The sequence below is a fragment of the Eurosta solidaginis genome, chromosome 4, assembly GCF_040869045.1.
Source record: "Eurosta solidaginis isolate ZX-2024a chromosome 4, ASM4086904v1, whole genome shotgun sequence".
Lineage (NCBI taxonomy): Eukaryota > Metazoa > Arthropoda > Insecta > Diptera > Tephritidae > Eurosta > Eurosta solidaginis.
Genome location: NC_090322.1, coordinates 105,824,022 through 105,840,624, shown reverse-complemented (window position 1 = coordinate 105,840,624; position 16,603 = coordinate 105,824,022). Strand labels below are relative to the sequence as shown.

The window sequence follows — 16,603 nt, the reverse complement described above, 5'->3', positions numbered from 1 at the left end:
AAAAATAATGCAGTTTTATAATATTGTCAATTACAGGTTTCGTCGGATTGGAAAGGGCATTGACAACCGAATAGACAATGCCAATTCAATTATAAAATCCTGCTGTGTGCTGTACAATTTTTTAATAGCCGAAAATCATCCTTTAAGCCTTTCTTGGCTTACCGAGCAAAATACAAACGAGCAAAGAAGACAACCCCATTCCAGAAATCTACATCAAAACTTAGCTGAAGCTGAATTAATAAGAAATGCCTTTAGTCTATATTTCGGTGAGTTGATGCTATTGAATTTTATTTCAAAAAATGTGTTGTTTTTAAAACTACTTACACTCATGGTCAAATCAATAGGTACACAATTTTAAATGGGCTCATTCCATTTCAAGACACCCGGTCCGCGCAGGACATGATTTTTGATTTCGATGAAATTTTAATATGTTGTTCTTTGGTCAAAATGATGAAACACGTGTTTTTTTACCTCAAAAAATCTTTTTCGGATTTAACGGCAATTGAATTCCACAAAATGCAATCGGTATTTTATTCACCTATATATTCAACTGTCAATAACTTTGTCAAAAATTAACCGATTCTCATGATTTTTTCTGTGAAATGTTCGCTAGTATATTTAATTTTATATGGATTTATAAACAATGGCATATAGTTAAAAAAAATATTTTTTTAGTATTTAGTAAAAATTTATGACTTTTTTTCAAAAATTAATATTTCAAAGAAACAATTATTGTTTTTTGTTTAAAGTTTTTCTATATCTAGTGAGCAGTTTATATTTCAACACAGGTAATTATACATTAGCTAAAACCCGTTGTTTTTGAAATATGAATTTTCGAGTATTAAACTTTTTTTCGCCATATATTGATGCATTACATATCAGCATACAAGGCGATCAATGCCAAATGCTTAAAATTATTTAAAATATCACATTTATTATTGAAAACATTCATTTGTTATTATTTTTCAGAATTACAAAATTTTTTACTAAATACTAAAAAAATAATTTTTTTTAACTATATGCCATTGTTTATAAACTTATATAAAATTAGAAATCATAACGATTATTTCAAAGAAAAAATCATGAGAATCGGTTAATTTTTGACAAAGTTATTGTATGCTGCAATGCATTACATCAAAGGGAAAAAATGTTTAATATTCAAAAATTCATATCTCGAAAACAATAAGTTTTGGGTAATAGACATTTATCAAAATTGAAATATGAACTGTTTACTCAATAAGAAAAAGTTTAAACAAAAAAAAATAACCTTTTTTGAGAAATAAATTTTTGAAAAAAGTCATAAAATTATACTAAATACTAAACAAAATTTTTTTTTTAAACTATATGCTATTGTTTATAAAGTTATATAAAATTATATATATGTAATAGCGAACATTTCACAGAAAAAATCATGAGAATCGGTTAATTTTTGACAAAGTTATTGACAGTTGAAAATATAGGTGAATAAAATACCGATGGCATTTTGTGGAATTCAATTGCCGTTAAATCCGACAAAAATTTTTTGAGGTAAAAATAACACGTGTTTCATCATTTTGACCAAAGAACAACATATTAAAATTTCATCGAAATCAAAAATCATATCCCGTGCGGACCAGGTGTCTAGAAATGGAATGAGGCAATGGTTTTCTTCCAAATAAAATTGAAAAAAAAAAGTTTGAAAAAATTAGCAAAATTTTTTACAAAACTGCATACTCCAAAAAATTCTGAGAAAAAAGTAGAAAATATTGCTGAAAATTTAGCGAATTTTCACGAGTTTCGCAAACATTTTTAAAATATAGTTTGTAATCATATTTTTTGACAAAATTAGTCAAAAGTTGGAATACTTGCAGATTTATTGAGGAAAGAACTTGCTCATCTCAAAATTTTGTTTACAACTTTTTTCAAAAACGCCGTTTTTGAATTTGTCAAAAGACCGTTCTATCTCAAAATTCGGTTTTGAAAAAAGTCTATTCAAATAAGTTCTGGAATAAGGCATTTTTGGTTTGGAAAAAAATAGGAGCAAGTTCGTTCTTCAATGTTTTGCTGAGATACCATGCATCGATATATAATACCTAGGATCTATTTAAAAAATCTAAAACTCCATCAGTCAATCTCTTTGTATCTTCTTGGAGGCTTTGCATTGCAATAAGTTTCGCCCTTTCTAATTCAACAAGTTCTTCGTTGGACTTAGAAAATTGTTCCATGCTTTTCGAAAAGTTATTCTGCATGTCCTCGCACACATTGGCCAATCGCTCTAATTGTTTTTTCTTTGCAGACTTTTCCGACGACCTGGAAGAAGTAGCTGATGGTAATGATGATGGTAGTGGCGATGGTAATGGCGATGAAGATCGCGACAATTGGGGTGAAGATGCCGTCGGCGGCGAATCATGGGTATCCGATGGTGACTTTCGAACTGAAAATAAATATTTGGATATTAGTTGAACTCTTACTTTAAGTTACTTGATGTAAATAAACTTCATAAGTACATACCACAGTTGTTAAGGAATGCAATACTTGCTTTCTTTTCAGCATTACTAATAATAGTATTATTATTATTCTTATTACTATTATTATAATATAACTAGCAGACCCGGCAGACGTTGTGCTGCCCTAAATTTGGTCTATCTGCATACATATTAATAAGCGTTTTCCGTCTAACTCTGCCTCCCCCTCTTATATTTTTCTTAATCCTTTTATTCACTCCTCCCTCCGTCTTTTTCGGTTCATCTATCCCTATTTCATCTCAAGACCCTAGTAAGCCAGCGGCATAAAACTTACTCTGTACTAAAGCACACATCAACAGCTTCAATTTGATATCCATAATTTAAAAACACATCCTAGTGTTACCCTTATCCACGTTTCTGCCTATATCTCTAAACCCTATTCACCAATAGGTATGAAAACGACCCTGCAGTAAAACACTCATCAGCAGCTATCCATATTGTATAAACATTGTCTCGGGGTATCCGGGTCCACGTTTTTGCCTATATCTCGAGACCCTAGTCACCAATAGGTATGAAAACTCCCCTGTACTAAAGCTCTCATCAGCAGCTTTCATTTGATATCCATATTATATAAACACATTCTAGGGGTGCCCAAGTCCACGTTTTGGCCTATATCTCGAGACCCTAGTCACCAATAGGTATGAAAACTCCCCTGTACTAAAGCTCTCATCAACAGCTTTTATTTGATATCCATATCGTATAAACACATTCTAGGGGTGCCCGAGTCCACGTTTTGGCCTATATCTCGAGACCCTAGTGATCCAGGGGTGCGAAAATACCCAGTATCAAAGTACTCATAAACAGCTTCCATTTGATACCCATATTGTACAAACACATCCCAGGATTACGCAGGTCCACGTTTTGATCTCAAGACCCTAGCCAGAACGGGATAAAAAGTATACTATGTCCATTCCCTGGTTCTAAGCTACCTCTCCACCAATTTTCAGCCAAATCGGTTCATCCGTTCTTGAGTTATGCGTAGTGTAACTAACACCACTTTCTTTTATATATACATATTTGAATTTTTGCTAAAAAAATCATAATTCAAGAATGGCTATACCGATTTGGGATTTCAAAATCAACTAACCATCACCTCTCCTTCATGTATCTTTCCTAAAAATTTCATGGCAATCTTTCTATCCGTTCTCGAGTTATGGAGTGACAATCAAAATGTACACTTCTTTTTATATCTGTAGATAGTTACATTATTACTATTTTTATTACTGCATTGAATTCGTTTACAACTCTGGTACACACCTATGCACTTACTTTTGAAGCTTTCCTCAGCTAATTTATCCACATTATTAAGAACAAGGCCACCAATTATACGGTGCACTTGCTCATACAAATGCCACGAAGCCGGCGAGCCACCAGTGCTTCCCATAGCAGACTTAACCTTTCTATTAAAAAAAGAGAATAAAAAAGTAAAAATATAAATTTAAGTAAATTTTTTTTAAACCCATACCTGTATTTCGATGTCAAATTGTCAATTTTAGTTTTCACAGATGTGGAGTCTACATCGTAGCCCTGCATTTGCATTTCTGCTGCCATCTCTTGATACACATGGCTGTTTTTTCTCTGTCCCCTTAAATCATCCAATTTGTTTGCCCACAACATAATAAAAACCTCCTCTGCATCTGCAGTCCACAGGCTTCTTTGTCGTTTCATGATTAGTAAACTCAGAGTTCGAGGCGTCTTAAATACAAACAGTTGAAAATGAAAATTCAATACCGATCGCGTGAAATTTTGCAAAATTAATATGACAATTTCTTAAACGTCGAAGAATTTCAGAAAATATGAGGAAACGTCAAAAACGTTAACCAGCATTGCCATTCGAATCATAATTATTTTCGAAGATAACAGGGTTGAATTTAGCATTTAGAATGCTTATGCTAGAAAAATATTGCATTTAGTTGCTTTTTGGTGGATAAATTTATATGGAAAATGCAAAAATAAATGTTGCATTTTAGCTAAATGCTAAAATGCGAGGAAAATGCAAAATGCTGGCTCAGCATGAATAGCCTATTGCATTTTCGATACCGCAAATCCCGAATTTCTTTCACTAATGGTTATCAATGCATCATCCGCAAATAGTAGAATATTGCAATTTTTCAAGCATTTTTTAATATCGTTAATATATATTGGAAGCAATAGCGGTGCTAATACTGAACCTTGCGGTAGCCCAATATTTACTTCAGCAACCGATGAAACTGCACTTCCAATTATCGTCTTCTGCTTTCTATTACTCAAATAGCTTCTGAACCATTCCAAGGCTTTTCCTCTTATCACATTATTAAACATAACATTCAGTAGTTCCTCTCTATCCACAGTTTCAAAAGCATGTTTTAAGTCTAAAAAGACTGAGATCACAACTTTCTTGTCAGTTATACCCTCTTTACATTCCGCAATAACCATATTCAGTGCTGTTTCACAAGACTGGCTCTTCCTAAACCCAGATTGTTCAGGTATAATAATTTGGTAATTATCTAGATATGCCACTAATTGATTTTTAATTTTTGCTTTTTATTTACTTTATTTCATCACGTTTTTAATTTTGTACGTGATAAAAGCATACGTGTTTTTTATTTGTTTAAAATAAATAGTTTTATAAGAATTCGAGTTCCGAATGTTCAATTTAAATTCAGAAAATACCAAAACAACAGAAGAGCGCTTTCCTCATGCGGAAACACATTTAAAAAAGAATCACCACCAACCACTATTATTTTTCGCGTATTAATTTTTTGAGTGCGCCCCATAAATTCCGACAGCTTTTGGTATTTTTTAATATTATTTTCGATTTTTTTCTTTTAGCATGGAGCTTTGAAATGCTCTCTATTTCATTTTTTAAACTTATTTTTTATATAGTTTTCGTCGGTTGAAAATGGCGGAATTTAAAAAATAACAAAACAACCGTGATAATCATTTGATTGTCATATGACAGTCAGTAGTGACAACATGATTAAATCGGATAAACTGTTCTCGCATACATAAAATTCCGTTGAGAATTATGTATCTGTCTCACATGCATAATGGTATCTGCTGTATGTTCTTTTGTTCTGTACCAGGTGTCCGAAGCTTTCCCAGTTTGAGTCCTTTTTCATGATTATAGGCTGTCGTTGGGAACATGCGGACATGCGTGAGCGAACAAAGGAACATACATAAATTTGAGTATCAATGTTTACGTCATCGCAGGATCAGCATTGTCAATTACAAGTGTGAGTGTAGTAGTAAAACTATCAGCGTTTCTTGTAGGGTATCAGTACCCAGCAAAAATGTGCCCGTAATTTGCTTAGGAAAATTACTAAAAGCTGTGTCGTTGGAACACGTAAATCGTTAAGTAGCATTTGTACAGGTCAGCGGTAACTTTCGTGACCAGTCCATTCCGTCGTACCTATTTATGTGATTGTCCATACTGCTCATACATATACGGTTTTAGGTTATGGAAATGTAAACAAACTACAGTGCTGTACTGTTCTTACATTCACGTTATGGCAGTCATATTTTAAGGTAACTTGACGAGTATTTTTACAGTATTTTTACGTTAATATGACCGTCTTTTGACTAGTATTATGATCGTTTTTTTACTTGGATTATACTGCTATATAAATAAAACATTTCTTTAATTCAAATCCATTAACATTTCTTTTATTCAACATTTTTATAATATATTACATTATTTATAATAGTTGTAAATTATTAACTATAAGGAAGGAATAGTTTTTCAGTCTTGTTGGTGACCCATAAATACAAATTTTATTGTATGCGATTGTATGCAAACAAAGTTAAGGGAAACTTAAATAAATTAATGATATAGAAAACAAAAGAGAAGAACTAACAGAACTATTGGTTGCAATAAACCATCAAATCGCGAGTAGGCAATTCACAATTTGAGTAAGTTGACTTGTAATTCGCCAATTTTAATGTTATACCTTTTTTATTTTAGTTCAGAAAGCTGCAATTGAGGTTCGAAAGTTACAATTTAAGTTCAAAAATTTCAATTCAAGTTCAGAAAATTTAAATTCAAGCTCAGAATTTCTATTTGTAGTTCAGAAAATTAAAATTGTAGTTCAGATTTTCTGTTTGTAGTTCAGAAAATTATATTTGAACTTAAATTGTAATTTTCTGAACTTCAGTTGTAATTTGCTGAACTGCAGTTGAAATTCGTGAGCTTCAATTATAATTTACTGAACTTCTATTGAAAATTGTGAACTTCAATTGTAATTTTTTGAACTTAAATTGAAATTCCTGAGCTTTCAGAACTTCAATTGCAACTTTCAAATCTTTTTTATATAAAATAAACAATTTAAAATTTTTTCTGACAGTTAAGGTGGTGAATTGCCTACCAGTGGTTTGAAACCACTTGCATTCGTGTTGGCGCTTCTCTATATCATTAATATAACAATATCTTTTGAATAATTTAATTAATACACAAATATACATTTTTTTCCTTTACATTTTAGAACTGTGTACAAAAATATGTAATTTTACATATCGCAACCTAACCCTTAAAGTATTTCAACTCGTAATCAGAGTAACTTTGTGTTGAATGTTGATTTATACCACGAAAATAACAAAATTCGTAACAAAACCAGGCTAAACGATAACGTTAACTACCAAAAAAAGTTATTTCACGATGCTTTCATGGATCGATTTACACTTAACTACCGATCTGAAATTTTTTTAAGTTTTCACATTTTTTAGTTTAAAATGCGATATATGCATTCAGTGGAATAATTTTAGATTGAATGTACTTCATGCAATTTTCTTTCTTCGTGATTTTGCAATAATAAACGTAGGTACTCATAGTAATTTTTTGTTTTGAATTATGTGATTACAATATTTATAAGGACTATTTAATTGATGGTATTGGTACTGTCAGTTAAATTCATCAGCAATTATTTATATTCAAAATATTTTTTTGTTATACATCTATTTTATAAATTTTGGTTAAAAATTATTGACAAATTCGTTGCATTTAAATTGCTTTAAAAATCTTTGCAAACTTTGTGCGATTGTTGAATATTATTTTAATTAGAGCATAAAAAGATTAGATTAGTAACGTACGAAAAAACTTAGAATTATTTCAGTTAAGTTCATCACAAATATTTATATTCAAAATACTTATTTCTTATACATCTAGTTTATACATTTTTGGTTAAAAATTATTGACAAATTCGTTGCAATTAAATTGCTTTAAAATTCTTTGCAAACTTTGTGCAATTGTTGAATATTATTTTAATTAGGCATAAAAACCTTAGAATAGGAACGTAGGAAAAAACTTAGAATTATTAGGTTCTTATATAGTTTTTAATCAAGATTATTTCAGTGTATCTTGTTCGTTTGTTGTATGTAGGTTTATGCTGTTGCAGAGCTGGATTTATTGGTCAGATACCGCCTTTGTTTATGCCGGTTGTGGCTCAGCGTTAAACACCGTCTCATGCTGTCTTCGAAGTCGATCCTGCATTGCAGTTTGAAAACGTCTAAATTAATAGGAATGGACAATGAAAATAATGACATTTTAAAACAATTTAAATTACACTACCAAAAAGTACGCTGTTCACGAGTTTCAGTTTAGATAAAGATCGTTTGCCATGTACTCCGTCCCAGTTAAAATTGAAGAGAACATTGTCAGAGAAAAGTTTTCTCATTACTCCAATAATGTCTGATGATGCATCTTTCAGCATAAAGATATATGATTTCTAAATGAAAACCACCAAATTAAGTTATGAAATACAATTAAAAATATTCAAAAATACCATTGATTCTTGATAATCATCTGAGTCCAACTTTTTCTCAATGTCATAAACTGAATCCAACGATGTTAGTGGCATAACGATAGAGAGCTCGGTGTGAGTATCATTTTCCGTTTCTCCGCTGATACGGCATACTATTTTGTGCGTTTTCTTAATCAGAACTTTTGAGTCACGCATAACTTTATGTTGAGCCAATTCTGGAAGCTGAAATTATAGCATAAATAATAATTAAAGAGAATCAAGGTATTGCGGCTACAATTACTAGGGTTTCACAAATAACAGTTCAATATTTCACTATGCACCTTTTCGACAATCTTACACCCCTATTATGAATTTTCATACGATAGACGATAAACGCTTGCTAGCGTATCGTAAAAAATCAGCTTTCATATTGCGATTTCCACACGCCCGATAGATGTGCTATTGTGAATGACAGCAGAGTTTTGCTTACAAATTTTTGTGAATTTATACGAAACAGATAGCAAAAAAAACAAAAATAACCAAATTGAATTGTCTTTACGTAAATTGGCAAAAGTTTTTAAAATATTTAATAAAAAATGTTTTCTGCAACCTCTGTTGCCTTTTACATAAATGAAGAAATTGACGAAAGTCGGATAGAGGCCATAGAAAGAAGAAAATTGAGAGATGCTTCCAATCCTCTTGAAATGAACTCTACGCTGTAAGTACTTGACATATTTAAAGTAAAAAAAAGTTTAATAAAAAAAACTAGCTTTCAGAGTAATTTCCGTCTTTCAAAAGAAGCTTTCATGTATGTCTTAACAGAAGTGGAAGGCAGTTTTCGCGCCCGAAAAAATAGGACATCGATCCCAAATATTTTGAAAGTTTGTGCCACATTAAGGTTTCTTGCCCAGGGATCATATCAACAGAGTGTTGGAAATGAGGCTTTAGTTGGATTAGCTCAACCAACAGTTTCAATAGTGTTGACGGAAACACTAAATGCCTTACAAAGAGCACTCTGCAGTAAATGGATCAAATCGAGGTATACAGAGGAAGAAAAAAGGAGAGCTAAAAGAAATTTTTTTAGTACAAGCGGGATTCCAGGCGTAATCGGATGCATTGATGGTACACACGTCAAGATTGTGGCACCGGAGAAAGGTTTGCAACATCTTTATTACTGTCGGAAGGGATACTTCAGTATAAATGCAATGATAGTGAGTATGAAAAAGAAAAATTGTATATAAAAATTTTTAAAACTAATTTTGCATACATTTCAGATGTGCGATGTTTTAATGAATATTAAATATGTCAATGCCAAGCACCCAGGGGCCACACATGACTCCATGGTTTTTCAAATGTCAGCGCTAAAGCCACAGTTGGAAGCAATGTATGATCGTGGTGAAGCTAACACTTGGTTGTTAGGTATTTATATATTTCAAAAATAGGTCCAATATGTTACTTTAACCATACGTTTTATTAAGGTGATGCCGGTTACGCCTTGACTCCTTATTTGTTCCTTACAGAAATGCCGACGAAGGTACCCTAGAGAGCATGTATAATAAGCGACATTTAAAGGCTAGAAACATGATTGAAAGAACCATTGGGGTTTTTAAGAGCAGATTTAGATGTTTGCTAAGTGCTAGAGCCCTTCACTACACTCCACCAAAAGCCACTTTATCTGCAACCATTATAATGTACCCTATGATGATGTGGAAGCTGAAATAAATCAAAATGAAGATTCGGAAGTTCTGGAAGATGGTGTCAACAATGATGGTACTACCTCACGACAAGCAGCGGAACAAATAAGAAGAAGTGTGGTATTGTGCTTACGTTAAAATTCATCTTTTTATTTTAGCTTGAAGAAATAAATCATTTTCATTTAAAAGGTACTTGTTTTCATTTATAAGGTATATGTTTTAATTTATAAGGTACAAAATTAGTATCACATTCATTGCGAGAAATGTAAAAAACTTAATACTAGGTAAAAAAAAATAAATTCCAAATTAAATTTAATCCTAATCATCACATAATATTTACTAATGTTTCTTTCTGTGCTTATCGCACATACATAGTTTTTCCAGTTGCCTCTTATATAAGTATAGCTTTTCTTTTTTGAGGGCCAACTTTTCTTTTTTTATATGGTGACATTTTGTTTAGATATTTTCTATATTGGCTAAACGGTCGGCTATTTCCCTAAAAGTATTTAAATACTCCCTTTGGAACTCAGCTTGCTGAGCTGTTTGTCGTTCCAGTAGTGCAATCTGTTCGTCTTTTCTCACTCTCCGAGTTATATGAGGCACCTCGCCATGTAACTTTTCATTTTTATGAGGCACCTCCTCATCATCGAGGATCTCCACGCTGAAAAATTTCTCATTTTCGTTGCCATAATTCTCGTCGACATCTGCACCAAATTCTTCTCCTGGGGGATCGTTATAAATTGGGTAGCTCATTAGCCTGTTTACCGTTTCCTCCAAATTTGAAAGACTGGCGGTGTTGTTTGTTCCCCCTCCTGTGGCAGTACATTCTGCACGATTATGGGCGCTCTTTTTTTTTGTTTTGTATTTTAAGTCATTCCATACCTACATTTTAAACACATAATACTATATTCGGTTGAAAGATCACAACTTCTAATATTCTTACCCGTTGCCATGATTCAGAAGATCTTAATGGTGGTCCTATTGAATTAAGTTCATCTGCTATTCTCTCCCAACGTGACTTGCAAAGATTCTTTGGGCATAAACCTCTTGCGAGGTCCGTATTTTCCTCCATTAAAGAAACAAGTCGCTCTAGCTGACGCTTTGTGCTTACAACTCTCGGCCTGAAAAATCACAATATGATTATACTGCCTTTCAAAACTCGGGTTGCTTACTTTAATACTTACATATTTTTAATTTTTTTTCTTTTTAATTTTGTATTTCCTTTTATTAAAATTTTATTGAAATGACTCGCAACTTATCGTGTAAAAATTGAGCAACGATAGCGAGCGTAGAAAATTGAGCAGCTGATGCGATAGTTAGCGTATGGCAATACCACGATAAACGATAAACGCTAACGATCGGGTTTCACACGCTAGAATTTATTTCATAATACGGCATAAAAGCCTTCCGCGATTTACAACCAGATTGACTGAATTTTGTGTGTGTTAGTGCAGTCGGGTGGCTTCGTGACACACGTATTTGTTGTCGGCTACACGTTGATGAAAATCAAAAATTTTTGATTTTTTCATTTGACGCTAGCTTATTTGATAGTCGCGGGGTGTGATTGACAAAACGCAGTGTTGTATTTAATTTGTGTCGACATTCAAAATGAACAAGTGCGCGGAAGAACTGCAATTCATATTAAAATTTATCAATGTTTACCAGCTTTATGGAATGTAAAGCTTTTATTATTATTTAATAAAATGTTTATAAATTTTTTTATTATTTAATAAAACTGCTGTAGTTGCAAGTAAAAAAAAGTCATCATCCGATGACGACATATTCACGTCCGAACGCTACGGTTTCTCAATGCAAATGTTGATTGATGGCTTTTTATTTGATAGTCGCGGGGCAAGCGTCAAATACCCGACACGCACACATACAAAAATTCAGTCAATCTGGTTGTAAATCGCGGAAGGCTTTAACAGATTGCAAGCGTTTATCGTGTATCGTATGAGTTCATAATAGGGGTGTTAGTCAATCTAAATTCTCGATATGCTTCTGTAATATTGTTTGTAGTATCGCCATTATATTTTCGTTTGTTGTAGGGAATGTTCCTTCGTTGGTTAAGGAAGTAGCCGCATTATTCAAAACGGTACTCGTTGTATTTAAGGAGAAGTGAAAGGACGCACTGTGTTGTGCTACGTCGATGATGTAGTCGTATCCCTAACGTAATCAGCTGTTTATTGTTACGACGGTAAACCAAAAACCAATTGGTTGGCTACGATACGGTTACGAACTTAGCGGCACCAATAATTGATTGCATTGATTCTCATAAGGTTGGTCGAATCAGCTGTTATAAGGTTACCGATATGGTTACCGATAAAGCACCAATGTCTGCAGCTTTAGTTGACGCGATAAACGTAAAAAGCCAAAGCAAAGAGGATAAATTATGAAGAGACGTCACTCGTTACTCGCAGCCATATGCTCAACGTTTTCTAAGAGGTAGTCGCTGGTTTTTTTGGGCGAGATGTGCATAAAATCTCTTCTAACCATTTTCGTGGGGTACTTGCGTTTATTTTTCCGCCTGTATTTAATTAACTAATTAATTCTCTTTCCAAAAACAACAGTTGCATAAAGTGCCTACACTGTAGGAATAAATGCGAGACAATTCAAAAATGTCCCTCTTAGAAAAAATTCGGCATATATTTTTTGATTTCTGGGAGTTCCTGGCCACTCGTATCAGACTGGTGGCTCTTATTTTATTTATCCTCTTTGCATTGTTGCTCAACACAAGTTTCCTGAAAGCGCCGATTGTGACGCAGCCATTTTGACGAGGCCATTTACAGTACGGCATCACATCACCGCAATCAGCTGTTCTATTTGTTTTGAACCGAGGTTCCTATTGCTTTCGTAATGTTGCGGAAATTTTCAACAAATTCCAATAAATATGTGCCGTTGCTTCACAGAAGACAGCAAGTAAGATTAAAATTAACGAGTTACTGAATATTTTTAATTTAGTTCATACATTACCAACAGCTATCAACACCAAGTACGGTGAGCACAGTGCTCGATGATGAAACACTATTGGATCAAGCGCACATAGACGAAGCTGTGAGAGTGAATCCTTTGTTGGCTAGAATGTCCCCGGCACAATGGCGTAATGTACATGAAACACTCATGAATCACGGTCTCAATACGAGCAATTTCCTGCGCATTGCAACCGGTAATCCGGAGGTGTTTGCACGTCCGACACAACGTCTAGTTGATGCAATGGAATTTTGGCGCAGCTTTCAATTCACCGAGAAGCTCATGTTTTTACTGCTAACAAAATATCCAGAACTTTTAGATGTGAACGAAAACATGCGTTTACGTAAACATATTGGTTATTTGAAATCATTTGCTGGCACTAGCAAAAATGTTTGGAAATTGTTAATGAATTGTCCGGATTTACTTGAACAGTCGGAGCGACGTGTCGAAGAAAAGGTGACGTACTTGAAAGAGGTAATGCGTGTGGAAATACCTGAAATAATAAAATCAGAAGCGTTATCTAAGCCATTAGAGGAGATACGTTGCCACCATGTCTTTCTTGAAAGACTGGGTCTATTCAAACCAAGACCACTTAAAGTAGATCCAGATGAGCCAACTAAGAATCCACTTTTATATCAAATAACCAATAAATCGGACAATGCATTTGCAACTAAGGTGTGCTATGTTACACTTGTTGAATTTGAAGCATTTAAAGAGTCTGAATACGAGGAATGGGAGAAGGGAAAAAAACTCGCACGGAATTTTTGTATAGAATTGGGCTGAATACGAAAAATTTAAACATTATTTTATGTCTATAGTTAAAATTTTAAGAGGTTTGAGCGAATATATTTTTTAAATTGGATAGCTTGGTTTATTAATCACATTTATAATTATTGTACATACATTTGACTATCGGCCCAAAAGTAGGTATAATAGAGACCCTTTATTTTAGGCTTCGTGTAAATATGGAGTTTTTGGTTCCATTACCTTATTTTCTATATTTTAAAGACTTGTAGACCTACATTGACACCCTATACACCTCTATATTAGTATTATGTCTAATAAATTTTGTTCGGTCACGTTCTGCTGTCTATGAGGAACTTGGGGTCGCCAATGCCTCGGATGCTAAAGAAACGTGGTTCGCCACGGGTAGGTGAGGTTGACAATTGGGTTGGAGAAGCTATAAATTGCGCTGGCAACCCATTCAAAGCTTCCGCAACTCACCTACGCGAGGCCAATCCTGTTATAAATATGAATATTTAGCAGGCAACAACAACAACAGCAACAACAAAAGCAGAGTAATAAAGATATTTGACAAAAGAAATTAACGATCTCAAATAGATGTATTGTTGTTGTTGTAGCGATAAGGACACTCCCCGAAGGCCTTGGGGAGTGTTATCGATGTTGATGATCCTTTGCCGGATGCAGATCCGGTACGTTCTGGTACCAGGCCCGACCATCTCGGGAACGATTTGTTATGGCCACATGCGACCTTCTAGGCCATCCCACCCCCTAGATCCATGAGGAGTTCGGGGTCGCAGAGCCTCTGCTGTTAATGAAACAGGACTCGCCACGGATAGGTGAGGTTGACAATTGGGTTTGGAGAAGCTATGGTAATTCTTTACTTTAGCTCACAACTGCTAAAACTCGTCCAAAAATATTGCGAGGTGTCAAAAACGCGTTATGAACCCAGGACCACGAATCCGAAAGCGGAAATTAAATAATTAGTTTCTGTCAAAAGATATTTCCAAAACCGAAAAATGGCCCTGGGGAGTTCCGAAACCGGGGGTGGGATCCAAAGTAATTTTGCGCAGAACACCTTTCCTGGGTGAGTCCAACACCGGTCTGGAGACCAAAACTATATCTGCGCAAAACACTTTTACCCAGCTTTTCTTGTTGGTTCAACAAAATAATCAAAATTACAACAACCACATGAAAATTTTCTAATTTGTTATCCTGGGCCCAAAGCACGTCTTTTGACACACCTCCCAATAATTTTGCACGAGTTTTAGCAGTTGTGAGCTAAAGTAAAGAATTACCCTATGATTTGAACAAATTATATATTTGAAACAATGGAAACAACTGAAAATGTTACACGAATACCACTCATATGATTTGCCCAAGTGAATCTGATTCTCAGGCTCCAAATAGTATTTTTTTTAATATACTTGTGCATTATTTTTTTTACAATGTAGCTATTGGTTACTGTTAATTATACTTACCAACAAAGGCTTTTAACTCATAGTCAACGCCACAAGATTTACCCGTATCGCCAGGTTGTAGTGACACAGAAACTGGACAATAAGGAGGAACTTCAAACGTTCAGTTTGTTGTGGCAGATATATTTGCTCATGCGCTAAATACAAGTCTTTACGAAATGTCAGACCAAGCACGTCCAAATCCTCACGTCCATATCTGAAAGCGACAAGTACTTGTCCAAACACCTTGCGATCTTTTTTCGGGATCGATTAAAACTACCCCGTCGATAGGATCAACATGTGAAATGTGGTCGACGAAATCACGATGGGACTTTTTGGTGGTAAAGTTCCTTTAAACTTAATTCCTTTTTTGGAATTCTTAGAAATATTGCAATCACCACCTTGATTGACCCACGGGTACCTCCGTAACAGGGGGTGGAATCCATAGTATTTTTGCGCAAAACACCTTTCTGCGTTGGCGGCCTTCGGCCGCGCTTATAAAAAATAACCCTGGGCTACGCCATGCCACGACCGTTTTTTTTGTGGGCACGAACACAACAACAACCACATGAAAATCACCAACTTCAACTGCAAATATCTCCGGACAGAGATAAAATTTTTACTTTCCTCCTTCGGATTATTGTTCTCGATTAATTAATACGCGTCTTCTGACACCCCTCTCGTTATTTTTGGTAGCGTATTAGAAGTCGACCCCTCAGCTAGACTATTACCATAGGGAAAAATATTCGCAACGACCACCTGCATCAAAGCAGCGATAGTCACATTTTTCGCAATGTTCATTTATATACAAAAACCATTACTCCACCTGATGCTGAGCGACTATTTTTTCTTGGCTTTCCAATAAACATGCATTAAAAGACAACATAAATTGAAACATTTTCTCCACAACATCTTTTCCACAATCACAAAAGAAATTGCATGCACGAATTGAATTATTCACTGTACGCAGATGTTACCAAAAATGCAATAACCTACATCCATTAAAACTCACTTGATTTTGGTTCCTTTGTGGAAAATATAAATGCAAATACCGTAGCGCACACAACACTTAATTTAAATTAATTTTTATTATATCCGAAATTATTTGTAAATAAATTTTTTTTACTCTGCTGTTGCGTTTCAAGCTGAAAATAACAAATGGCGGATTCGCAGAAAATTTTTGTGACGTATTTGAGGGTACATAGCATGTAAGAAAAGGCAAGCATATATGTATCGGGCATTTCAATTAGGCCATCTCATTCTGCCATACTAAAAATTGTGGAACAATGTGGGATATTTTGTTGTTGGTCGCCATCTTTGGTCACTAGATTTTTGCTGGGTAATGGGCCCCTAAAGGCTCCATTACTGATACTTAGCATAGACTTGACTTGACTTGGCGTAAACTTGGCAACTTAGCCACGATTATACTCCACTTGGCGCATAAAATCTGGCATCATAATCAGCGTTGAAATTTATTTCTAAATAAATGTCAATTTGTATGACAAAATGTCAAAATGAAATGG

The 16,603-nt window shown here is 34.3% G+C and overlaps 4 protein-coding genes and 1 long non-coding RNA gene across 6 annotated transcripts in view; 3 read left to right on the top strand and 2 right to left on the bottom strand.

The window, feature by feature from the left end:
• LOC137250097 (uncharacterized) overlaps window positions 1–2,526 on the top strand; it is a 198,918-nt gene extending 196,392 nt beyond the window's left edge. For both annotated transcript variants that reach the window (XM_067782385.1, XM_067782386.1), the window contains 2 exons: window positions 37–266; window positions 2,276–2,526. In XM_067782385.1, the coding sequence (XP_067638486.1) occupies window positions 37–266; window positions 2,276–2,442 (397 nt within the window). In that variant the 3' untranslated portion in view covers window positions 2,443–2,526. The remainder of the gene's footprint in view (window positions 1–36; window positions 267–2,275) is intronic.
• Window positions 2,527–7,667: 5,141 nt separating this feature from the next.
• LOC137248103 (uncharacterized) lies at window positions 7,668–16,148 on the bottom strand. Its single transcript, XM_067778981.1, has 4 exons — window positions 16,093–16,148; window positions 8,261–8,461; window positions 8,047–8,203; window positions 7,668–7,984 (listed from the first exon to the last, which is right to left on the bottom strand). Exons 2-4 carry the CDS (start codon window positions 8,432–8,434, stop codon window positions 7,860–7,862), a joined length of 456 nt encoding a protein of 151 aa, XP_067635082.1. The 5' UTR covers window positions 8,435–8,461; window positions 16,093–16,148; the 3' UTR covers window positions 7,668–7,859.
• LOC137248101 (putative nuclease HARBI1) lies at window positions 8,735–10,323 on the top strand. Its single transcript, XM_067778980.1, has 4 exons — window positions 8,735–8,936; window positions 8,988–9,429; window positions 9,493–9,637; window positions 9,697–10,323. Exons 1-4 carry the CDS (start codon window positions 8,815–8,817, stop codon window positions 9,759–9,761), a joined length of 774 nt encoding a protein of 257 aa, XP_067635081.1. The 5' UTR covers window positions 8,735–8,814; the 3' UTR covers window positions 9,762–10,323.
• On the bottom strand, window positions 10,036–11,226 carry LOC137248102 (uncharacterized). Its single transcript, XR_010952065.1, has 3 exons — window positions 11,097–11,226; window positions 10,856–11,033; window positions 10,036–10,794 (listed from the first exon to the last, which is right to left on the bottom strand). It is a non-coding gene; the product is annotated as an uncharacterized lncRNA (long non-coding RNA).
• LOC137248100 (transcription termination factor 4, mitochondrial-like) lies at window positions 12,712–13,765 on the top strand. The gene is made up of 2 exons (XM_067778979.1): window positions 12,712–12,831; window positions 12,892–13,765. The coding sequence occupies exons 1-2, from the start codon at window positions 12,769–12,771 to the stop codon at window positions 13,663–13,665; spliced, it is 837 nt and encodes a 278-aa protein (XP_067635080.1). The 5' UTR covers window positions 12,712–12,768; the 3' UTR covers window positions 13,666–13,765.
• Window positions 16,149–16,603: the final 455 nt, after the last annotated feature.

Excerpts from the sequence above, each read along its gene's own strand:
- LOC137248103 (XM_067778981.1), bottom strand. The coding sequence starts at position 8,434 with ATGCGTGACTCAAAAGTTCTGATTAAGAAAACGCACAAAATAGTATGC. Across the intron at positions 8,204-8,260 it reads ATGATTATCAAGAATCAATG|AAATCATATATCTTTATGCT; the intron begins GTATTTTTGAAT and ends GTTTTCATTTAG. Across the intron at positions 7,985-8,046 it reads CGTGAACAGCGTACTTTTTG|ACGTTTTCAAACTGCAATGC; the intron begins GTAGTGTAATTT and ends CTATTAATTTAG.
- LOC137248100 (XM_067778979.1), top strand. The coding sequence starts at position 12,769 with ATGTTGCGGAAATTTTCAACAAATTCCAATAAATATGTGCCGTTGCTT. Across the intron at positions 12,832-12,891 it reads TGCTTCACAGAAGACAGCAA|CTATCAACACCAAGTACGGT; the intron begins GTAAGATTAAAA and ends CATTACCAACAG.
- LOC137248101 (XM_067778980.1), top strand. The coding sequence starts at position 8,815 with ATGTTTTCTGCAACCTCTGTTGCCTTTTACATAAATGAAGAAATTGAC. Across the intron at positions 8,937-8,987 it reads CTTGAAATGAACTCTACGCT|CTTTCAGAGTAATTTCCGTC; the intron begins GTAAGTACTTGA and ends AAAAAAAACTAG. Across the intron at positions 9,638-9,696 it reads AGCTAACACTTGGTTGTTAG|GTGATGCCGGTTACGCCTTG; the intron begins GTATTTATATAT and ends CGTTTTATTAAG.